This window comes from Hyaena hyaena, unplaced genomic scaffold (genome assembly GCF_003009895.1).
Source record: "Hyaena hyaena isolate Hyena2069 unplaced genomic scaffold, ASM300989v1 scaffold_730, whole genome shotgun sequence".
Lineage (NCBI taxonomy): Eukaryota > Metazoa > Chordata > Mammalia > Carnivora > Hyaenidae > Hyaena > Hyaena hyaena.
This window is the reverse complement of record NW_024081363.1, coordinates 478,849-503,833: the sequence shown is the minus strand read 5'-3', so window position 1 is coordinate 503,833 and position 24,985 is coordinate 478,849. Positions and strand designations below refer to the sequence as shown.

Genomic DNA, 24,985 nt, shown 5'->3' with positions numbered 1-24,985 from the left:
GGCCTTCTTATTTTACATTCAAATCTTTGTGGGCTGCCTTAAATTCTTTTTGGAACAAGACCAGGTATAAATAAGTAAGAATAATAGGAATATGGCTCACCTATTTGTCATATTGCTTTGCCTAAAGTTTCCAGTCTTTCAGTTACATGGTGAACGCCATAACAATAACAGTGTTTCTGCCCCCCACCCCCACCCCCCACCCCGTATGCTGTGTTTGTAAGTCTGGCGAGTGAACTAGTATACAAATTAGACCATGTGTTCTGTAACTCAGTTTTCAACTGGATGGACCAGTCAATTGTGGACTTAAAACATTTGCCTCTGTGAGCTAATTTTTGCTTAGGAAGATAAACGATGGACTTTTTTCTCTTCCCTGGCTGAGACTCATTTCCCCCAACAATCCATGGGTAACATATCAACCTATGTTTTTGGTAATGGTGTAACTCACCTGTGCTCGGAATGGGACACTGTTCGCAGGGCTTATTCCATGCTCGGCCAATGTTGTAGGAACAACAGCACATCTTCTTGGTCATATTGAACAAAAGTTCTCCATCACAGGTCTGGTTGTCGGCATAATAGTTTCTGTAGCACAAGCTTCTTCTCATATCTAGAGGAAAGGGGTTGGTGATGCCATGGGGGAAAGCACGATGGATGTCTAAGGGGATACTCAACACACTCAAGTGTGTTTCTTTTGGATTTTATTGTAACTTGACTTGGATGAGAGCAGGAACAGCCTGCTCTTACCCGATTTTCTATCCACATATGCTGCTATAAGAAAGGGGACTTTGAGAAATGTATTCCCTGGGATTTGGGGCCACAGAACTAAGTCATTATGGAGCCAGAGCATTAATAAACTTTACACAACTCTCCATCCAGACTCTTAGTAACAATTCTCCACTGCTATTTGGCAGTAATTTTCTCATTTCCGACTCATGATGTTTTAATACTGTAGGTCAGTGCTGTAAATATAATTGTATAAAGATACACCCAAAGTCAAACAAAAGAAGTACTATTAAACCGTTGTTTGGGATTTTCCAACATTACATTTTAAAGCAAACTCCCAACCACCCACACAAGGTGGAGAAAAAAGGCCAAGCTTATGGTTTACAAGGGAGGAGGCTCTCACAAAGACAGTGAAAGGGTGGCAGGCAGTACTTGGTCTGATGAGTAACATAACACTAAGGACCGGGGGCTGGGCTTACAAGCTCTTTTTCTCTTTGCAGATGAAGACCAGACACGCATGATTAAGGAAAACTTGAACTTACCCATGCAATTATTCCCCCCATTCACTTGCATGTAGTCTGGAGGGCAAATACAGGTGTAGTTGCCGACAGTGTTGTAACATGTCCCCGGGCCACAGATTCCAGGAGTTTCACATTCATTCACATCTGTAATCCAGACAGAAAGTGGTATGTGAATATGAAAGCTTCACTCTTAGGAATGGACTGATACTCGGTGTCAATATAAATGTTGACAATGAAGGAGAAAATCCACAGGGCACTTGGAAATCTGGATAACGAAAATAGATGTTGAATTCATCAATGTCTTTTGTCTATGCTAACGTGTATGTTTTCCGGAAAGGAAGTGCCAGATAAAAAGGTTTTGCCTTCTGATAGGAGTTCCTACTAGATGAGTCCATAACACCGTGGAAGGTATGCAGAGATGGAGATGTGGAGAAATCCTTCAGAAAGACCACTAATACATCATATGTTCACAAAATCTATGGAAGGATATAATAGACCCTGAAGTCATTAACAACTGATTTCATGAATCTGCATTGGTAAGGTAGAATGGAAGTAGGTACTTCACACCTCTATCCCCATTTTCAAACACAGCAGTTGATTCTAAACTTTGCTGATTCCAGGGGTCTTAGAGCTGTGTCATATATACTGTGATACTCAACTAGGTCATCCTTTATTGAAATCACCTAATAAGCCTTTTGGAGAGCCAGAGGATTATTTCTCCTCCAGGATACAGGGAAGTATCTTCCCTAATTAGTCATGTGACTCCCACATAGAGATGAAAACCATCTCTCCCACTCTGGTCTATGGCCCAAGTGCTTTGAAAGCCAGAAGTGGTCAATATTCTCCATCTTTCCAATAACACAGGATGAAAAGAAATTATCACTTACATAATAAAACCAGAGAGGCTGCCTTTTTAAGAGAAGCTCATTTCAGTTCATGAGTACAGATAAGTGGTAAAGAACAGAAAGAAAAGGAACTCAGAGCTTCCCAGAATACAGAAGTCATTGAAATGAGTGAGGCCTGAGCTACTCCAATAAAAATGGCTTTTCTAAAGAGCCCAGAAAACTGCAGGCATAAGTGAGACGATGGTCCAAGATAATAAGAAAACTCCACGTTCCTCAGAAGAAGAGGAAGATCTGGGGTGTATTGGAAATGATATCACGTCAGTAATGTTCATGCAAACTGGCACAGGTGCGGCACATTTACCTGGCTAGGTTCATGTCTAGACCATTGCACTATACTGCTAAATTCTTAGTTTTACTGGTGATTGTATCCTGGCTTTTATGGTCAGTTCTCAATAGCTGAATGAACTTATCCTCCTATAAGGACATTTACCGTCACACACTCGGGTATCTTCATTCAGGTAGTAACCGGTTGGACAGCGGCACTGGAAACTGCCAAAGGTGTTGATACATTTCCCGCCTTGGCACAGCCCTGGGAGCTCCTGGCACTCATCGATGTCTGTCGAAACAAAAACAAGAGCATTTCTTCAGCACTGTAAATAAACCCAAGGAAGCTCAAAATGTGCATACTTTAAGAGCAAGGATACAGAATTACCTTCCAATATAACAGTGATAGGGTTGGGCCGAAAACCTTCTCCTCCAGGACAAAGAATTTTGTACTCAGCTATTGAAACAAAAAAAATCAAATTGAGTTCTTTTGTATCTAAAATTTCTAGAAATAGGATCCTCAAGAGAAATATTGACATATCCAACTGAAAATAGTCATTTTCAGGAATCTTTAGCATCACCCCCCCTCACGCCCGGTCTTAGGCAAGTTAACAACTGTGTGCATACATGTTATTTTCAAATGGCTTTTACTAGATGTGCCAAATAGATGTAAGGCCACTGTCCTCAGTCTTTAAACACTCCACCTACTCTCCTGCCTCGTGTTCCTGTGAACATAGTTTATTCCTTATTGTCACCACTACTTCTTTGTCAAGATTTCCTTCTCCTTTTTATTTTCTAACAAACTCCTCCATTTTTATGTTCTGTTCAGTCTCACTTCCTAGGAAGTACAGCCTCCCTTAATAAAGTTAATCAGCTTGTCTCCAAAACCCTTTCCAAACAGAACCTTAGGAAAAGCTGTTCTTTCTTGGTTCCCATCCCACTTTTGTCTTTAATGCCTAGAGATCTTTCTTGCCTTCTACTTCTACTGAGGGCAATAGTGATTCCCTTGGTTTCCCAAATCAACTTTTGTCATCGTCCTTTGATTCTCTCTATTAATCCTGTCATTCATGTATTTCACTCAAAAACATTTATTTCAGGGCCATGCACCAGCAGTGTGATACTTACAGGCACATGTGAATAAGAATGAACCTAGTTGGGGTGCCTGGGTGGCTCAGTCGGTTAAGCATCTGACTCTTGATTTCAGCCCAGGTCGCCATCTCATGGTGGTGAGCCCCATATCGGGCCCAGTGCCGAGTGTGGAGCCTCCTTGGGATTCTCTCTCTTTCTCTCCGCCCCTCCCACGTGTATGTGTGCCCACACATGTGCATGTGCTCTTTCTCTCAATAAGTAAACTTTAAAAAATGAACCTAATCTGTTGTGTCATCCTGGTGAGCTTCAATAAGAATCAGCTTTTATAATCATCCAGGTCTTTCTAGATTTGATAATCCCTCCTCTGGCTTTCTGAAATGCTATGTGTAAATGCCTAAATGTACACATGTACATATTTCTGTTGTAGGTCTGATCCAGTTTGGCGTAGTGTGGACCTATTGCTTTGCTAATCATTATTATTTTTAAAGTTTATCTATCTATCTATCTATCTATCTATCTATCTATCTATCTATCTATCTATTGAGAGAGACAGAGAGAAAGAGAGAACAAGAAAGAGAATCCCAAGCAGGCTCCGTGCTTAGTGTGGAGGCTGACACAGAGCTGGATTTCAGTAAACCTGTGAGATCATGACCTGAAACCAAGAGTTTGGCACTTAACCGGCTGAGCCACTCAGGCACTCTGCTTTGCTAATCATTATTAATCAATAGAGCTGACTCCCCTACTTAAACACCTTAGTTTACTTCTTTCAATGTCCATGAAATTAACTATCTCCTCTTTCAGTTTTTCCTTCCTCTTCTTCCTGTAATCATCCACTCTTTTTAAGCCTCCTTTCTCAGGTCACACCCAGCCTTCAAGGTCCAGGGAACAAATGCACAAGGTCATCACCACCTCTGCCATTTCAGAACTGACTTCCCTTTCTGAGGAGAAGAAAGAAGGAGGTGCCTGCTAAGCATTCATCCCCGTGCTGAGTGCTTGACAGGAATGACTTCTTTTAATTCTATGAGGCATTACATAAATAAGGAAACTTAAGTCTTGCTAAGTAATTTGCCCAAAGTTACATCAGTGCCAAGAGATAGAGTCCTAATTGGAGCAAGGGGTGCTCTTTCTCCTGTCTGTGGCACTGTTTCTGGTCCTTCTTCCCTTACTGAGACCTACACTGAATCACAGTCTTTATGTCATACTTCGCTAGACTGTACACGTCTGGAGGGCAGAATTTAGTCTAATTCATCTTTGCACACTCATAGTACACGCTCTAGGTACTCAACAAATAATTTTAGAAAAGGTGAATAAATGAGACTTCAGCAGGGAAGGAATCAGTACCTATCCCCAATAGGCACTATTAGCAGCACCTTTAACCTTTGCCTAAGAAGCTACATCTGACTGAATCCTAATATAGGACCCACTTAGAAAAATGTAAAGCCTTTTCTATTTTTAAGAGACTTACTTCTGTCCTTAAAATCACATTCTAAAGTTTTCTTTCAAGTCATACCATAAGAATAGAAATAATCTTCCCTTTCATATTTACTTAACTAATCGCTTCTTATTTACCTAGGGCCACTTGAGTCTATCCTATCCTAGAGCTTTTGAAAATTAGCCAACACATCCATCAGTGTATTCCTGGAAGGTAAGCAATATTATATAAGTAACCTAGCCTATAAAAGTCTTCTTTAAAATGATGCTATCTATTTTCCACTCACATAGAAATGAAATGTTACCTGCCTGCCCCCCCTGACCTTTTAGTACAAGCCAACTAGAGACACTTCTGACACCCAAATTGGGAATGGGGTCCCTCAATAGGGCTGAGGGGTTTGATCTCCTTTCCCTGACTGAAGACTAGTGACTGGTGGCAGCTCCCTCCTTCCGTGGCTTCCGTCCTGTGGATCTAGAAAGGAGAACCAGCCTGAGCGGGAATAATAGTAAGAAACAGGAGGAAGTACACTTACATGTGTTCACGGGAGGGCACAGCTCACAAGGAGTACCCCAGGCTTTACCCAAAGAGCAGCAGCAGGAAGCCTTGGAGACCCCAACTCCAATTTCATTGCTACAGGCTGTATCTCCATTGTCTCCTCGAGGTCGAACATCCAGATAGCAATTTCCAGAGCGGGTATCTATTTACCATATACAAACAAAAGAGTGTCAAGAAGATTCCCTCTACGTGAGGACTGAACATTGAGATCCATTTCAGAAACTGTTTAAAAACCACAGTTTACTTTTACTAAGAAACTAAGGAAAGTGCCCAAACACATATACTGGGAATTCACCTACAGAAATAAAACGGAAAGTATAAATCAGATGTAGGAAATGTTTAAAATTTTATGGTATTACTTTTTTAAAAATTTGAGAATGGGATGTTCAATGCTGCTTTAGGAATAAAAGTATACTTCCCTGAAAAGTTTTAAAATCTTACCAACACAGCCAACTCGAGTTGGATTCAGCTCAAAGTCGGGCGGACAGTCACAGGTATAGCTGCCTGCAGTGTTGACACAGTTCCCACTGATACACGTGGTTGGATCCAGACATTCATTAACGTCTAAAACCATACAGCAAAGGGCACAATTATCAGCCAATGGGGGGCAGACATCACCATAAAACGGTAGCAGTGGATCTGAGGCTCCCAACAAGAATTTTAAACGTTACTAGTTATAATTACGCCTAGAAATATGGTCTTCAACTTCTGAAACAAAACCCCTCAGGAAGGAAATATGTCATAGTCTTTGGTCTTTTTCCCCTGGAACGCATTTAGCATTCAAATTTGTCATCAGGAGAAAATATAACTTTGGAACTAGGAAAAATATTCCAGTCAAGGTAACTGAAAGGAAAACACTACTGTGACCTCGGTCAACCAAAAATTCAGACACAGGTTTTAAGAAAATATATTTAATATGTGTGGCTTGTTATTTCATCAAATTAGAGCAAGATGTCCCAGGGAACCCTTAGGAGCAGGCAACTTCTGCTGCCTCCCCAACAGGGCACGCTTGCCTCGGTGCAGCTGAGTACAAGGCAGACACACTCACGAGGCTTAGTATGCTTCCTGAAGCATACTACGAGAAACTCTCCCATCACTGATGCCGTATGGAATATTTCCCTTTCAGTTTCTATTCCAAAAATATGTACAGACTTCCAGATTTAGGACGTGGGTTTTGGCAAATTCTACCTTGTGTAATCCTTTTGTCTGTTTTGAACACTGATGAAATACTCAAGAACAGACAAGCTGACTCAGAGAGAAGAGAATGGGAAATGAGGATACCTTTCTCCTTGGGTTTCCCTCCCAGCCTGCCATGGAGCCAGTAACATTCCTGTAGATTCCACTGCAGAAAATTCACTTGCTCAGACTGCATGTGAACTTGGAGGGACAGGGTAGGCTAACAGAAATGAGGTCAGACAGAATGATGCTGACGGTAAGCTGGGGCACTGAGGAAGGGGTATGGGCGGGGGAGAGGCAACTTCCTGGGGTGTGCTAGAGGCCTGGCTTGGTGTCATGATAGTTTTAAGAAAATAAATAAGAGAAGAATGCCTGGGGAGGAATACTCTGGTCCAGGCTTATTTCAGGGAGGTGGTCATGGTAGCGGTGGTCATAATCTGGAGAACCACTGAATCATAGCTTGTGTAGGTAACTGGAAAAAAAACATTTTTTCACTGAAATCCTGGGCCTATCCAGAATGGAACATATTTCCTCAATATCCTTGAATAGACCGGTGGCCCAGGAAAGAGAATGTACATGTCTTGCAAAGTCTTCACTCAATGCCAAAAGGATCCAAGTGATGGTCCACAGAGGGCCTATAGTTTTCTAATTTTTTTTTCGTATGTTCCCTAAGAGTCCCCTGCTCTACAAGAAAAAGATCTACACACTAGAGATTGGTGGCTGATTTCTCTGTATCACATTCTTTTGTGACCATGGACAGGCCATGGTGAGAAGGAGTGGGTGTTATAATGGAGCCATACCAGAACACTCATGACCCCAGGGCATGGTCTTCAAAAGGAAACTTTCTGAAAATGTTCCTAAGGAGAAAAGGAATGGCTGGGAGACCTTTCAGCCAGAGCACCCCTAGAACATTCTTCTATAGCCATGAGCTTGACTGTGAGGCTACAAACTCTGTTCCTTCAATCGTCTGCCACTCTTTCCTCTGCATCCTCACATGTACCAAGTTCCAGGAAATTAATTCTGTGACTCCGTGAATATTCTTGTGAGGTCCCAGTGACGCCCAACAGCCAGGTCCCCAGGACACCTGGGAGCAGAGTTCGATGGGAATGGATGTCTTACCTGTGCAGTTCCCACCACTTCTGTCCAGTTCGTAGCCTATCTCGCACTCACAGCGGAACAGGCCGGGAAGGTTGTGGCAAGTTCCAAAAACACAGATGTTCGGAAGGGAGCACTCATCGATATCTTGAGGAGGGTTACAAAGGGGGAGAAATTAATTAATATTTTTTTCTTAAATAAGTGCCCAGTGTTATTAGGTACCTGATGTTATTAACAAAATGAGGACTGCCGGGGTGCCTGGGTGGCTCAGTGAAGCGTCTGACTCTTGGTCTCAGCTCGGGTCACGATCTCATGGTTTGTGATTTCAATCGCTGCATTGGGCTCTGCACTGATGGTGCAGAGCCTGCTTGGGATTCTGTCTCTCCTCCTCTCTGCTCCCTCACCAGCATGTGCTCTCTCTCTCTCTCCTCTCTCAAAATAAATAAAAAACTAAAAAAGGCAGACCACCTAACATCAATCTACATGCTTCTCTTAGAGCCTGTTAGATGATTTGCCAAGTATAGTGAAGCCACTTAGGTGAGAGCTCAGTTTTTTCGGCCTTCATTACATGCCAAGCAGTAGGCTAAGCATTAGATGTATATAATTTCTGGTCTTTCACACAGATCCACGTCAGTTTTGTGAAGCAAGAGTCAAAAAGGCTACCTTAGACCAAATTCTTTTGTTGTTCTTAATCATACAGTCATTGTTTTTTAATGTGGGTTATAAAATTTTACAGACCACAGAGGCTTTATGGTAACTTTTGTAATCAGTTTTATAATCTTCTGTATCCCTAGTGCTATGTTGTATGCGTGGTATTGCTGACGGAGATCTAAAACCACAGACGCTTCTTCCAGGCCTTGGTCCCTGCCTCACATTAACATTCTACGTGTGTGTAATTGACACACAGGCACATTATCAGCCTTGAGACCGGCTTTAAATAGCCATAACCACTCTGCCAGCAATGATTTGTATTAAGAACAAACAAACAAACACAACCTTCCCTTATAGCATGAAAAGAAGCAATACTTTGTGCCTGTTTATGTTACCGAGGTGGCACAGTACCTGTTTTCCTTGGATGTTCAGAGTAAAAGTAAACAAGGCATTAGGCACATGGTCAAGAGCATAATCTGATTTCTTGCCCCAGAGGAATTTTATATCAAACTCCACATATTTAATATAAACTGTATAAAGAACACCTAATGGTTCCATAACAAAGGAAAGTATTTACATAGAACTATATGAGGGAATTAGTATACATGTCATAGCTAAAGACTGATTTTTAGTTAATGTCCTATTAACAAGCAACAATTATTAGTTATGACATTAATCAGGGTCTTATTTAAACTTCTACTGTCAATTGTTATCATTTGTTTACTTCTACCGAAATCTTTTTAGTTCACTGTAGACACTAATTCTTCTCAGTGCGGGATAATGTACTTAGATTTGACAAGTGTGGGGAAAGAGAAGAACCCTGTGTTTCCTAGTGAGAGCTGGCCTTAGCCAACAAGCTCCCAGGATTCTTCTTGTCTGACCAACACTTCTCAGAAAGACAGAGCCTTGCACTGAGAGACAGAATGACATATAATATTATCCCCAAGGGTCCCTTACTGAATGGATTTGCAAAGCACTGCTCTGTGTTCACATGTATTAGATATTTAGAGACCATGTGAGACAAACCCAGTTACATTATTCTACATATGGAGATGATTATCTGCTCTGTTATTATTTTAAAGCTTTTATTTCTAGAAACCAAACCGTGGCACAGATTAAAAACATATTTAAAGAGAATCCTTCAACAGGACATTATCAGGGCACCGGCACTTTGAGCTCTTTCCCCCAGCATTGGGGATAAACAGGTCACACTGAGTTACCCACACCTGGTTAGCCTCTCTCCCCTATGATCAATGGATGTACTCTTGTAGACCATCTGGCCATGGCTGGATGTGCAGCTTGTGGCCAGAAAGTTGAGTTTTTCTCTGCATAAAGAGAAAATGGTCCAACTGGAGACCTAATACCTCCACAAAAGGAACTGACCTGCTTAGATGTGAAGGCAAAACACTCCTCAGTTTAAAAAAAAAAATCAGGACTGTTTAGATAACCTAATCTTGTCAGGCCTTAAAAGGACCTGGGCAGCTTCCCCACCAGTTACCTTCACAGGCTTTCCCATCAGCACTGGGCACAAAGCCCATGTCACATTCACAGCGGTATCCTCCTGGTGCGTTTAGGCACTGGCCATTGCCACACAAATTCAGATTCTCAGAGCACTCATCAAGATCTACAGCCAGAAAGAAACACAAGTTACTTTTCCTTAGTCAGGAGCTTTCCAGTTCCTCACATCTGACTTTTTTTCTTTTTATCATTATCAACTTCCTTAGTGTAGCTGTGTTTTGTCATAATTTCTATGTGATAGGTTTAAACTCATTCTTTTCCCCCCTTTGAATGTGAGTATTGACTAGTCCATGAATGTGGGGTTCAGAGTAGGAATCCTCAATGCTTAAATGATCTCCAGTGATATAAAATGAATCATAAGTCAAATGAATCATTCAAATCAAAGCTTTTTCCAGCAGGGTCACCCACATGAGGACACATCCATAACAGGAAATAACGTGCCGTGATTTGTGCCTATTTCTTAGGTTTCAGACTCAGCTCACATGGGTAGCAAAAGACCTAGAACAGCAACTACAGAAGAGGCCAAATGCTCCTGTCTACTTAATCTCAACTCAGTTTTGCTAATAACCACAGGCATTAAAGATCAAACACACAGACCATACATATATGTCTGATACATGAAATGCTGTATATTTTCTAAGAAGTAACGGAAGGTTTATGATAATAAAATTTCACTGAGTTAGACAAAAACAATTTCAAATATGATAAAAATTTTCAGTGAGTTGGAAAAATTCCAGGTAAACCACTGACTGGGCCTTAGTTTCTTTTTATGTTTAAATGATTATCCTATGAGCAGAATGTTCAGGATACATTAATGCTTTCAAGTCATATGAAATGGATCTCAGTATCTTATTGAATTCTAGAACATCTGCATCCCTTTTTCTTACACTGCTTTCTACAGCAAGCTCACTCCGGTTTGGCATGGGAAAGAAGTCCACAGTGAGAAATAGGCACAAAAATATAAAGGCTAAGGATTATAAAAAGAAGTGTGATTTTTTTTTAAAAAGTAATGACATCATTGCATACAACGATACCCACAGCAACTATATAATTATATACATGTATGTATATTTAGTAGCTTCTGAGGCCCTAACAGATCTGGCTCCAAATTTCCATTCCACAAGGATGTAGTTTCAAATAACTAATCTTTTCTATTTGAAGTTGTCTATAGCTGACCCAGCCTTCAGAAAAAAACCTGACAGTCTGAAAGCTGTGGAACGCCTGGCTTCTCTGATTGCCATTTCCGCAGTTTCCCCACACGAGCCTACCTGTACAAGTGAAGCCATCCCCCGTGTATCCTTCTTTACAAAGGCAGCGGTAAGAGCCCATGGTATTCTTGCAGTCTGCATGTTGGCTGCACATGTGGGTTCCATTGGAGCATTCGTCCAGATCTTTTGGAAAAAAGTCACATCATTATGAACAAAAAGCATGACCTCCAAAGTCAACAGTATACAAATTTTTTGCAGAATAAATATTTTCATGTTTATAACCCATGCAGCTCACGAGAAGCAACTGCTGCTGTTTTCCAACCCACCAGTGCACTTAATGCCATCTCCAATCCACCCGGGGCTGCAGCTGCATTTGAAGCTTCCTGCTGTGTTGGTGCATACGGCATGTCTGTCACAGTTGTGTGCTCCAATTTCACATTCATTGATGTCTGGAAAAATAACCAGTGGTTTAAAAAAAAAAGTTTAGCACAGATGCCTTTTTGGTCTTTTAAATAACTTAGCAATGGCAACTAGCAACTTCAAAAGTTGACTCACTTTCACACTTTCCAGTATAAGATAGATTGGTTTAGCATCCACATATATAACTCTACATGTATTGAATAGCTTTAAATTCCAATTTATAGAGAAAGAACAATATGATGCTACTTGCTGTTATTAATTCTAATTAGCATTCATTATTCTAATATGTCCAGTTATTGCAAAACAAAATGAAGCTCTTTCAAGTTGAAGATCTTAAAAAGTGGTTTGCCCAACATTCTATGGTATCAACACTCATGGTCACGTGTTTCTATTCCCGATATTTTTATTAAATCAATTACAAAGTAATGGTGCACATTGTTTTCATATCTCATACAAAGGAATACAATGTTGTTGCCATACTAGAAAACTTTTTCACTCATATGCTATATATTAAATATATTTTATTCTTAAATGGAATTACTGTATTATTTAATTATGCTTTATTTCTATAAAAGTTTTACTTTAGGTATTGCTAATTCAAGCATGAGTAGAGAATTTTCCTTAAGGCAGTGAGTGAACCATCTTCCCTCATGCTTCTTAGAGTTCTAGCACGTTGGAGACCCAAGCCTTCTTGCATATTTCATGTAAAATTCAAATCAATCCAACGCAGATTTTTCTGTAAAAGGAGTACCAGATTAAGGTCATATTACTGTTAAAAAGAGACAACAGGACTAAAATGGAGTCACTTGTGCTAAGCCCTATATGAGCAAACCAAGACTTAAGACCCAACTTAACTGCAGCCTCTCCCAGGAATAAAACCTTTAACCAGTCAACCTGGAGTTACTTGGTTAGCACTAATGAGGTAATCTACCTGACAGAACTCTTCCGTCCCCATAGAAAGGTGACCTTGCCTGAAGCCATCTGCTCCTTCCTTGTTTCTATATCCCTTTACACTCAAAAAAATCCTTCCATTTTGTACACCTCGTTAGAGATCCTTTGTATTTGTTAGATGGGGTGCTGCTGGATGTGTAAGTCATGGAATAAAGCCAATAAGACCTTTACATTTTATTTAGTTGCATTTCATTTTTTAACATTACTAAAAGACTTCAAATTCTTGAAAGTTCTCCATTCTCCAAAATTCCATTTCCAAATTTAGCCAAGACAGATTCTATAGTACAGAAGTGTTATAAAAATGTAAAGTGAAATGTTATTTTTCTGTGATACTGTGATTTATAATAAATAAATAAATACTTGGTGTCTATCCCTATTTCTGGCACAGAGCTCCTAAAACTCTTGGAATTACCTCGTGATGAGAGCACAAAGGTGTATTTTGTACCATTTATGAGGTGCATTTTGGACTTCACCTAAGCATGGGGTTTGTTGCCAGGAGAATCAACCATGTGATTAGAGGGTTAGAACTTCCAGTTTCAGCCCTGACTCCCATGGGAGAGAGGTTGAGGGTTGAATCAATGACCAATGACCAATGATTTGATCAATCATGCCCATGTAATGAAGCCTCCAATAAAACCCAAAAGGATGGGGTCAGATACCTATGTAATGAAGCCTCCAATAAAATCCAAAAAACTTCTAGATTGGTGAATATGTGGAGATTTAAGGAAAATGGCTTGCTCAGAGAAGGCCTCGAAGTTCCACACCCCTGACCCATACCTAGCTCTATGCATCCCTTCTATCCAGCTGTTGCTGAGTTATACCCTTTTATAATACACTGGTGATCTAGTGAGTAAGCTGGTTTCCTGAGTTCTGTGATGGGATAGAGGGGAAGTGGGAACCTTTAATTTGTAGGACTAATAGCCAGTAGTTCGAAAGCACAGGTAACAAACTGGACATGTGATTGTCATGTGAAATGAGGACAGTCTTGTGTAACTGAGTCCTTAAACTGTGGAGTCTTTCACTATCTCCATGTAGATATTGTCAGAATTGAGTTGAATTTTAAGACACCCTACTGGTGGTCCGAATTGAAACTGGCACCAGCATCTTTACTCTCCAAACTGAAACCGTTATGAAAGACAGGTACTTAACCTTATAACAACTTTTTCCTTAACTAAGACCAAGAACTCCTAAGTATGGATTCTATGACTCTATAAGGAAACCAACATCTAACACAAAACTTAGGTCAAGAGGGATAGTTTTGGCATGTGAAATGTTACAAGAATTTTCAGTGATCATTTGAAATGTGGCATGAAAAAGAACCTGGGCAAGCAACTTGTGTTTACCCTTTTGTTTACTTAAGAAGCCCAATTAAATTATTTGAAAGTGTTTGGAAACATGCAGTTTGCCAAATGTTCCCTCTGAAGCCCTGAAATGATCCTGAGATCTTTGGCTTCTTCATAACTTCTAGAGCAAACCCAAAATAAAATAATGACATTTTTCCTACAAAAATACTTTGTGATATCACTAATAATCATAAAATGAAAATATGACTGGAAGAAAGTTTGAACAATCACAATGTATTGTATGGGTGAATTTTAATGTAACCTTGGCAGCCACATGAACCTATTGAGTTATTAAAGCGGGTCAAGGGAGGCACATACCAGGCAGCTTTAGACTTGTGACTGGAAGCTTTAACCAACTGAATAATTGAGCACAGCAAATTCCAAGGAAATGAAGAGGAAGGCCAGCCCAGGGATAATAGTGGTGAGTATGCACGAGAATTCAAGAAAGTAAGCCTGACCTAACGGGCTCCTGGGCTCCCAAACAGGACCATTAACACTTCTTTCTTCCTCAGGTAAAAACACTGGCCTTAATGACCAGTTTTGCAGAGTCCTGTCTTCATTTCCCTTCTTATTTGTCATAGTCTCTTCTGAGTTCAGTAGAAACAATAAGTTTCGATTGCCTAAGTATGGAAGCTTCTAAATGTTATAAAATTAAGGAATTTTTCAAGTGGAAAGAACTCAGAATTTGACTTCCCTACTTCTCAGTTTCTCAGAGGAGGATACAGTGGTCCCAAAGAACATGGGGACTTTCAAGGTTCCCAAGGTCAGTGGGTGGAAGAGCCAGAACTAGGTAGAACTCATTTTCCCTGTCTCCTTCTTGGCACTCTCTCGCCTGGGCCACAGCAGCATAATCGAGCTGATTTCTTTAGTCACACAGGGACTTTATTCTAAGTCCCACTTTATGGAGTTTTCAAAATCTTGGAATTAACAGACTTACAGAAATTTTCACTCATCTTTTGTATTAAGTACAATTTTCAGAGATGATCATAGCGTGTCAGTCTAGTAATTCTGTAATCTTTTTCTTTCCACTTTTCTAATTACCAAAGGTATCTTGATTTTCATATGGATTTTTTGCTTTCTATATTTAATCTTGCAATTAAGAAAGTTACCACTTCTTTTAAAAGGAGTTTTGGGAAACTCCTTTTTTTTTTTTTTAAAAAAAAAAAGGGTGGGCCCTTTTAAAATCAACAATATACTAATATAAATATCTTTTTCTTTTAAACATTTATTTACTTATTTTGAGAAAAAGAGAGAGAGTGCAAGCAGGGGAGGGCTAGAGAGAGAAGGAAACAGAGAATCCTAAGCAGGCTCTGTGCTGTTAGTGCAGAGCTTGACAAGGGGCTCAATTCCACAAAACCATGAGATCATGACCTGAGCTGAAATCAAGAGTCAGACACTTAACCAACTGAGCCACCCAGGTGCCCCAAATGCTACCATAAATTTCTAATTCAAGAAAATGCATGCAGTTTTATTGCAATGTTTTCAAGGTGAAAAGAAATTCTATTTGCAAGAAGCCATATATTGTAGGCTTTAGGATACTCGGAGATATGATAACTCAGGAGCCAATATTCCATTCTTTATTTTGTGAATATTTGTTTAAGTCATTATCTCACTGACTTACTCTTAGCATGTAACAAGTGAATTAGAAAGAGTTGGTCAGGGGCACTGGGTAGTTCAGTCAGTTAAGCGTCTGACTCTTGACTTTGGCTCAGGTCATGACCTCATGGTCTGTAAATTCAAGCCCCGTGTTGGGCTCTGTGATGACAGCAAGGAGTCTGCTTTGGATGCTCTCTCTCCCTCTCTCTGCCCTCACCTTCCCCCTCGCTTGCTCACACATGCATGCTCTCACCATCTCTCAAAATAAGTAAATAAACTTTAGAAAAAAAGGAAAGAGCTGGTCCTAAAGTGTAAAGGCATCCTTGAGTAAAACGTCTTCGCATGTGTATGTATGTGCACGCGTACTACTGGCAACTATTATGTATTAATTATTTCCATGGGAGACTTGTGCCTAAGACTGTACCTCATTATAAAAGCAAACAGAAGGGGAAACTGAGTCATAAGGAAAACAAGCAAACAAAATGCTGTATTCAAACATCTACTCTTCAATAATGTGAAGGAAACATAGCACATGCTTGCCAAGAACATCTCTTTCTGTACAAATGTTCTCTTTCCCCCACAAGTTTGCTCCAGACAGAAAATTCCTTTTTTAAGATTAAGAATAACACAAGCCAAGAAAAGCAAGGAAATGCAAATTTAGGGCTGACACTGCAATGTCCTTAACCCCACCGAAGTTCCTCACAAAGACTCAAAGGTCCTACTTGCATGGCTGTCTTGACAGGCAAGGGTGTGGTGTGAGCAGACCCCATGCACAGGATCTGGGTGTGTTCCACTGACATTCAAGTAAGGACTTTGTGCTCTCGGCTGCTCTGGCCTCCTCTGACAGTCATACAAGGAGAGGCTGTATCACCCCCACACACCTGCCCTCCCGCCATCTGGCCATCAGTCACAACGGAGCTGGCACACTGTGAGATCTCCTTGGCTGGGCATCGGGAAGAGGACATTCGAATACATGGAGAGGCCAAACATGAAGGCTACTTGGATTTCTCTATTTGGATCCAAATTTGAGTCAAGACTATTTAACTGAACACCCACGGAGTTTTCACAGGCTGAGAGCCAGCAGAGGACAATTAGCAGTGATAAGAAGCTGGAAGGAAATGGGCACAAATTCTCACCAAGTCCTGATAGTTTTGACGTATATGATTCTCTGTCATGGACTGAGCCCCCACAAGTAACATTTCTCATGTGAACAGCAGCAGAGAGTTTGAGAAATAGAATTACCCAGATATGCTGCTATTTTAACGGCAAACAATTCTGATCTTAGTGGTATGCTTGCTCACTAACTGACTGAGTGAGCACAGGATGGTAGGTAGGTTCTCAGATGTTCGTTTTTGAAAGCAGGGACCCACCAGGGATGGCACCTAGCAGCAACCTAGCTCTTTTTCGTCCAGTTCATTGTCTAATTACAATGATGTGGAATGAACAGCAGAAGCCTTGCATGTGGGCCACAGGAAAACTGTAATCCAGCCCCTTAAGCTAAGGACAGAAGAGCTGTGTTCTAGATGTTAAGCAAATGTGCATTCTCCCTCCATTAAATTGAACATTCCCCTCAGTGATCCCCATGATTTGAACAAAGCTTAAGGAGAAAAAAGAAACACTTAACATCTGTGTGGGTTGGGAATGTAAGTCAGTGGGTGGATTCTGAACACTGCTAAAGTGATTGGGAGGAAAAAAAACATGTTTATTTGTTAAAATGGAAACAATCAGTAATGACAAGGGAGCCGAAATATTTAGACAAAGCTGTAATGGAACCCAGAGGACATTTTTTTTTAGTTCTCATGAAACAAAGTTCTTCCCTATGAAATAGCATACATATTTTTATAATTCCTTTACCGGGTACTCATCTAAAAAATATGTATGTATATATAAAATACATATGCACATGTATATATTATACATATTACGAATGTACACATTGTATGTATGTACATGTATTATATATGTACAAAAATATATTTACATATATTGTCAAAAACCCTGTCCCAGGTTTGTTCTTCACTGTTAGTTGCGGGGCAGCTTGCTTATCCCATTAGGCAAGACACATATCTCTATTTACATTAGTTGCCCAGGACATTGAAAACACTTGTCTTTAACATGACTGTCACCAAGGTAACCTGATGGTATTCTAAGTTGGGAGTGACACTAATTTTAAACTAAAAGCAGGCTAATAGGGCCCTAGTTACACGGAATTAAAAATACATCTTGGCTTGGATTTTTTCAGACTTGTTTTTAAGTATACCAAACTTGCTGCCAATTCCTGTTTGTGCAAGTCATTTCCAATCAAACGTGATACCTTTGGTTGAATAACAGTATTTATAACTGGTGTCACCTCTTTTTCTTCCCTTCCTAATGCACCCCCTCATTCCGTACCTCACTGCAGGGGTGCTGACGCAAGAGGAACACTTGCATAACTACAGAGCACCCTGGTGAGCTGTTCGGGCCCGTGCACCAGCGGAAGGACTAGCAGTAAAATCCAGAGTCGTACTACTTTACATGAGACTATCAGTATGATGGGCCGTGCATCTATGATACGGAAGTGGCTGTGAAACTCCAGTCTTCTCTCCACGGCGCTGGCTGGGCTTTATGAAATCCAAAAGTCATTTGGGGCTACAATTTAATAGTAAGGGGATGTTGGCCCTTAGGAGAGAATGGAATATTTCTTGGACTTCAAATCTAGGTTTCTGTTCACGAGATTTTACAAGACTCCTGTTCTTAATGTCAAACTGGTGTCACTGGTGTCATCTCATCTAAGACGGGCTACATGGCTCTCATTACCACAGTGCAGACTCAGTTATGAAAAACAAGCCTTCTGTATATACAGAGTAAGATTCCCCTTCTCTAAACTGGTCTCAAGCATGTATTCGTAAACAGTAGTACAGAATTTTGCTGAACTGGGTGTTATGTGTTTAATTAAAATAGCTTGTAGATACTGTGTCTGTATGTCTCATTTTATAATGACAACAATAGCTACTATTTATTCAGCAGCTACTGTATGCCAAGCACAGTGCCAAGGGCATCTTATACAGCTTATATATCTCATTTACCTGAACTGATATTAATAGTGCATAAAAATTTAAGCTTTTTTCACGGTGAAAGTCCTAAAATAATCGGCCTCTGAAGGTGCGTATCTTAGCTGGAATTTGGAACGTGAAATTCTAGAGAGCCTTTTCTTATAGGGAATGCAGATTGTCCCATTAGATTAACTTCCTCCTAGCCTCTCGGTTCTTTGGGCGAGTTCAACTGAACCAACAATAGTATTAGCCTCTGTTAGGGAAAATGCAATATGGAACTATCTTACCATCCTCCCCCTTCATTAGTGCCAGACCACCCCTTACCTCAAGTCCTGTATTTGTCCTGAAAGCTAACAACAAAGCAGGAACCATAGGCATACTGAGCTAAAAATCATCTATACCCCAGAGACCAGTAGTTGAGATTTTAAACACTGTGCCATTTATTAGAATGGACCCACAGCCATCCTTCGTATGAAGAGGAATACAGTGAGCATGAAGGCATTCTAGCTTCATGCTTCTTTTTATAATTTGGCTAGAATCTGTCATTTTTGAACCAATAGTAATATTATTGGCATTATCTTGTATATCTATAAATTTGAAACTTAGCATTATTGGACAGTTTGGAATGTTAATAAATATCTTTGCAAACTTTCTTGAGAAAATGTTGATATAATTAAGAAAAGGACATTTACCACGTTGCCAATGTGCAAATATTTTAATGTTCGTTTCAATTCACAGGGGCTTGCCAAACTGGCTTTTGGAATCAAAGTCTGTTATTTGTAAAGAAATTATGCCATTACCTAATTCAAGCACACCATGATCTCCATTATGTTTTAAATTATGTTATATTACTATAAGTAACGAGAGTAAAACATTATTATATTATTCCGTATACTTACTATGATGGCCTCTAATTAGAAAACACCAACTAAACACTTAAAAAACAGTATCATCTATACAGAGTGACTTCTTTTATTTGATGTTTAGTAAAATGATCTCCTATAAATGTAGAAAGATTCTCTTATGGACTATTGGTACTAGGCAAACAAAAATTACAAATGGTTTAATTATCACTTCATAAGATTTGCTAAGTCTGAGGAACTATTTGGGCTAAAGCAGCTTAGTATATCAAAAGCACACTAATTAAATGAACTAGAAGACTGATGGGAATTGATGAAATACAGGAATTGTAGGATGTTTCTTTAAAAAAGTAATTTCAGTTGTAAAACCTTAAATGAAATGTTGACAAGGGAGGCTTGCTTTAACAAAGGGATAGGAATGTTTAGTAATTAGCATGTTAACTATAAAATATAAAAATATTTGTAACCTCTTAACAATTTGATATTTATAGTGTTATAGTGGTAATTCATTCAATACGCCTTTTTTCACAGGTAAAGGAAAAAACTTCAGTGTAGATCAGATCTAAAGAATTACACATTTCAAAGAAGGGCAGGATAAGTTAATGAAAAATGTTATACAAAATGCTTTATAATGCAATTAAAATGTTAGTGGTTTTAAAACTTGTATTACTCTATAAGTATGGCAGTAGTCTCTTAACCATCAAATATCTTCTTGTTCAAATTGAAAAACCATACCTGTACAGCCAGTTTTCCCTTTTTTGCCTGAATATCCCATATCACAGTGGCAGATAAATGAGCCTTTGGTGTTTTCACAGGTTCCACTGAGGCAGATATTTGGATTTAGGTCACATTCATTGACATCTGTAAAATACAGATATTATTAATACATGTAATTGTTCGATATCATTGAAAACTTTTTTCCCTGACAGAAGACAAAAAAAAGATCATATTTACAGAGCTCAATTCACACCTGCCACACTCAATTCATACTGCAGCCTACCCGGCAGCCTGGCTCTTTTATGTAGGCCATGAGCAGGAGGTCTGGTAACCAAATAAACGGATTGACTCTAGGCTGCGAATAGAGCCTGTTTATGTGGCAGTCTAGAAAACTCTTTAAAGTGACATATTCTGTTGCAAGATAAAAATTTTAATTCAGCCTGAGACTGCCAACATTTTAGTTTCTGTACTTTAAAAGAAAGTATAGATGCACTAGTAGTCTTAATGCTACTTTTCCAAATTAAAAATTATCTATTTTTTATGACATTCACTTCATTGTTGTTTTAAATTATTTATTTGAGAGAGACAGAGACAGCACGAGTGGGTGAGGGGCAGAGAGAGAGAGGGAGAGAGAGAATCCCAAGCAGGCTCTGCACTGCCAGCGCAGAGCCCGATGTGGGGCTTGAACTCACAAAACCATGAGATCATGGCCTGAGCCGAAACGACTAAGCCACACAGGCTTCCCTATGACATTCACTTGATTTACAGGGCTTCATGAATATTCAATAAGGGTTTTCTGAAGATATAAATGTGACAGAATTTAAATTTTTAATTCTAGACTCTCACTTCTGGCTAAGATGGAGTCATAGAGTTGGAATTGGCTTTCCCATGTGAAACACCAGCAAAAGGACATAGAGACAACAAAGATATTGATGCCTGAGAGAAAGAAAATAAGCTAGGTGAGTTCTATAAATGCCCTAGATTACAGAGTATGGGCAGTTTTAAGGCCATGGCATAGGGGAGGGGATGACGGATGGAGCCAAGTAGTGTCCCAGAGTTGAGGGGATAATCCTGGACATCCTGGAAGGGCAAGGCAGCCAGAGTTCACAGGGAAGAGTAAAAGACAGAAGGGAGAGAAGGAGCTCTGGAAATCTGCAAAGGGTCTCTGTCATATATTTAGATGAGGAGTGATCAGTGCATTCATGTAAGGAAACTACTCAAAGCTAGGGGAAGTACCACTCAAAAGAATTAGAGGGAACAATCATCAGGGCTCACAGAAGTCCTGGAACTGTGCCTGTTCCTACTGGTCAGATTGGAAGATCTCATAATTCAGAAGGGGCTTGCCTTAGTAATGGGGCAAAATAAGCCTTGAGTAACTGCTGCTGAAAAGCTTAACATCAAAACTTTGAAAGGATCCGTTTCCAAATAACTTAAGTGGGCTCCAGAATAAAGCCCAAGAATATTTCTAGGGATACAAAAATATCTAACACCTAGTAAGTTAAAATTTATAATGTCTGGCATTCAATCAAAAATTACCAAGCATTTAGTGAAGCAGGAAAATATGACCTATAATGAAGAAGAAAGTCAATTTACCAAAATGACCCAGAATTGACACAGATGATGGAATTGGTAGACATGGACATCGAAGCATTCATTATAACTCTATTTCACACACTCAAAAAGCTAGAGGAATGATTGGACACACCAAGTAGAGGCAGAGAAAATGTGAAAAATAACCTAAATCAAATTTTTAGAGATGAAAACTACAACGTCTGAGATTTAAAAAATACTGAATGGGATTAGATACTGGAGAAAACTGTTACAAATTTGAAGACATAGCAATGGAATACATCAATACAATCAATTCTAGAATTTATTGCATTCTTGTCAGAATAAATTTTGCTTGCCTTTAGCAAAAATATTTTAAAGTCTTAGACTCTAGTCACAGCAGAAGGGTTAGGGGGACAGAAATAATGCACAGACATAAAATAAATATATGTGTAGAGTTGACCAATGGTTAGCTCAGTCCACACAACGTATCTGACAAGAACATATCACAGTCACAAGAAAGTTGCTCTTTGGACTGCTGGCTTTGAAATATTAGTAATATGCTTCTAAATATCCTTACTTTCCCCAAAGGATCCATTTATCAACTACCTAAACTAGTGCTAATATAATTTAACAGTGCTTGTGAATACCCAGACAAATGGATAATTCTGTTTTCTTTGCTCACCTACACAAGTCTTCATGTCTTCAGATGCCATGAATCCATCATAACATAAGCACCTGTACTCCCCAGGTATGTTTGTACACTGACCACCATCACAGATATTGGGGTTATCTTCACACTCATCAATGTCTGCAGAGAATAAAACCAACAATAGTACGTTGTTAATATTAGTTCTATTATTAAGGGATGAAAAAGTCCAGTAAACTCGGCCTATTTGCATAAGAGAATTAGTTCTCAAATCCAAATGAAGCTTTAAGTTTCCCATCAATTTATCCTGGGTGAAAAAGCAGAAAACCATTTACAAGATTTACAGTATACTGTTCAGGATCAAGACATCCTCTTAGACATCCATCATTTAATTAGCAATTGTATTCCTGATACAAATTTATCATTCAACCATGATTATGAATTTTATTTTTCTCATTGTCAAATGTAAATGCCTCAGACCTATCGTCTGGTTTACTGCTATTTTAACGGTGAAGTTTGCTTAAAATAAGCTTATCAACTTAGATGCATTTTTAGTAAAAATATTTATTTTCAACATTTAACTATTAGAGTCAACCTTACATTTCAGCTTTTCAGGCAGATTTTTCTAGATCAGACAAAATGATTTTCAGTCCTAAACTCAAGTCCTCTGGTTAACCAAAACCAGAATGAAAACCCGTCTTACCCACCTCCGTTCTCATCCCTAGCTCGCGACACAGCTCTTCCAGCCCAGGATGATACCACAGACAGTGAAATTTAGAGCAACAGTCCTCTAATTTAGCACTTATTTGTATTTGAGAACTTGTGAAAACAGATTATTGGGATCTATCCCCAGAAGTTTCTGGTTCTGTAAGTCTGGGTAAGGCCCAAGATTTTGCATTTCTAACACATTCTCAAGTGATTCTGATGCTGCTGGTCCAGGGAATCTGGACCCTAAGTAGCACTGAAGTAAACCAAAAGATCAGATTCTTCAAAATTCTGATTAGTAAAGAAACTATAGTTTATACTCCATATGCCAGGAACTGTGCTAAGCACTCTATACACTCCTCCACATAAGCAATCTGAACCTCATCTTTTAGATAAGGAATTTGATGCAAAGGATCTTTATCAAGGACACACAGCTAAAATATGTAACAGAACAAAATTTTGAACTCAGGACTGTCTGACTCCAAAGTCTGGGCCCTGAACCACTCTAGGAGTGGACCCGTTACTGAGGTACTTCAGAGGAAGCTAAGTCCTACTCACCAGTGCATGACCTCTGGTCGGGCATCAGTGCGAAACCCGGCTGACAGCTACATTCATAGCTGCCTTCAGAGTTTGTGCAGAAGGTCTCACAATTACCATTCATTATGCTGCATTCATCGATGTCTATAAAAAATAAAAAGAACGTCACCTTTCTCTGTGTTTATGATCACAGCATGAGTTTAAAGTTTCCAAAGGAAAACAAAACAAAACCATCCTAAGGCAACTTGAAGTCACTGTGTCATTCAATTCCTTCAACACATATAAAGGACAAACCTACTACGTGCTAGAGATAAGAACCTAATAGTGAGTGAGACAGATCCTATCCCTACCTTCATCATGCTTATGTTGCAGCCGGGGAGTTAGGTGAACACAGTACATGGTGTGCCACATGCCGTGTAGGGTAAGTGCTAGGGCTATGAGAACAGCCCCAGTTGTGATAATGGACACATGGATGAAATTCTCTGGGTCACATATTGTAAACTGGACATTCATTTAGATCGGCTGAGGTTCCAATCCTTTTCAAGAACCTCAGTTGGAATTCTGAGTTGTCCTGGGCCATGTTTCAGAAAAATTTGGGCTGATTTATGGCTTTGGGTGGAAACCATGTAAGACTTGGCAGTTCCACATGATGTACACCCCAAACCAGGCAAAAACTGGCAGCTTTTAAAAAGTTTCACTTTGACTTTGGGCACAATAAACCCAGAGGGCTTTCTGTGCCACTCTTCACACTAAACCCACAGAGGGCCCTCTACAAAGCAAAATGCTTGTCCACAAAACCCAGTCTTTAAGGAGTGCCAGACCTGGCCTTCATTTCAGCGTAAGATACGAACAGAACACGGTCTTCTTTCCAATAATTATTCTTTGAAATCTTTTAGCTGATCTGAACCACCTGAGGGCAGACACCGTACCCTATGTTTTTTGTCTTTGTCACAGAACTCAGGCTTTATGGCGCGTGGTTAGTAATCACTTGCTGATTTGCCTGGGTATGCGTGTGCATAAACAAAGCACGTGCTACCATTCAAAGCAGCATGGCTCAAATTATACTTGTTAGAGCTAAAACATCCAATATCTTTAATTTAAATGGTTCTTTAAACAGACAAGGGAGGTGAGATCCAAAGATTGTGGTGACCAAAATAATTTTACTTACGGGAAAATAAGAAAGATGAAGTAAGAGTAACTAGTGATGAAAAAGGAACTCGGAGAACATTGTTTGAGGGTTTTAGAAAGAGACTAAATAAAACGAAAGGGAGAACTTACCGACACAGAACAGCCTGTCAGGAGTCGGATTATAGCCAGGGTTGCAGGCACACTGATACTTCCCTACGAGGTTCACACAACGGCCATTGGGGCAGAGGTTCGCACTCAGTTCGCACTCATTGATGTCTGTTTAGAAAATAAAAATAGGAAACGTCCAGCCAGAAGCTTCTGACTGTGGCAGAGGCATAGGTTGAACAGCTGACCACAAATAAATG

At 39.7% G+C, this 24,985-nt stretch overlaps 1 protein-coding gene across 1 annotated transcript in view; it reads right to left on the bottom strand.

The window, feature by feature from the left end:
- The window catches only part of FBN1 (fibrillin 1), a 240,142-nt gene that overhangs the window by 49,950 nt on the left and 165,207 nt on the right, over window positions 1-24,985 (bottom strand). Inside the window, 14 exon segments of the mRNA XM_039218035.1 lie at window positions 446-604; window positions 1,263-1,385; window positions 2,577-2,702; window positions 2,799-2,867; window positions 5,464-5,628; window positions 5,928-6,050; window positions 7,782-7,904; window positions 9,907-10,032; window positions 11,195-11,317; window positions 11,461-11,583; window positions 20,072-20,197; window positions 22,287-22,412; window positions 23,514-23,636; window positions 24,771-24,896. Of these exon segments, the coding sequence (XP_039073966.1) occupies window positions 446-604; window positions 1,263-1,385; window positions 2,577-2,702; window positions 2,799-2,867; window positions 5,464-5,628; window positions 5,928-6,050; window positions 7,782-7,904; window positions 9,907-10,032; window positions 11,195-11,317; window positions 11,461-11,583; window positions 20,072-20,197; window positions 22,287-22,412; window positions 23,514-23,636; window positions 24,771-24,896 (1,761 nt within the window).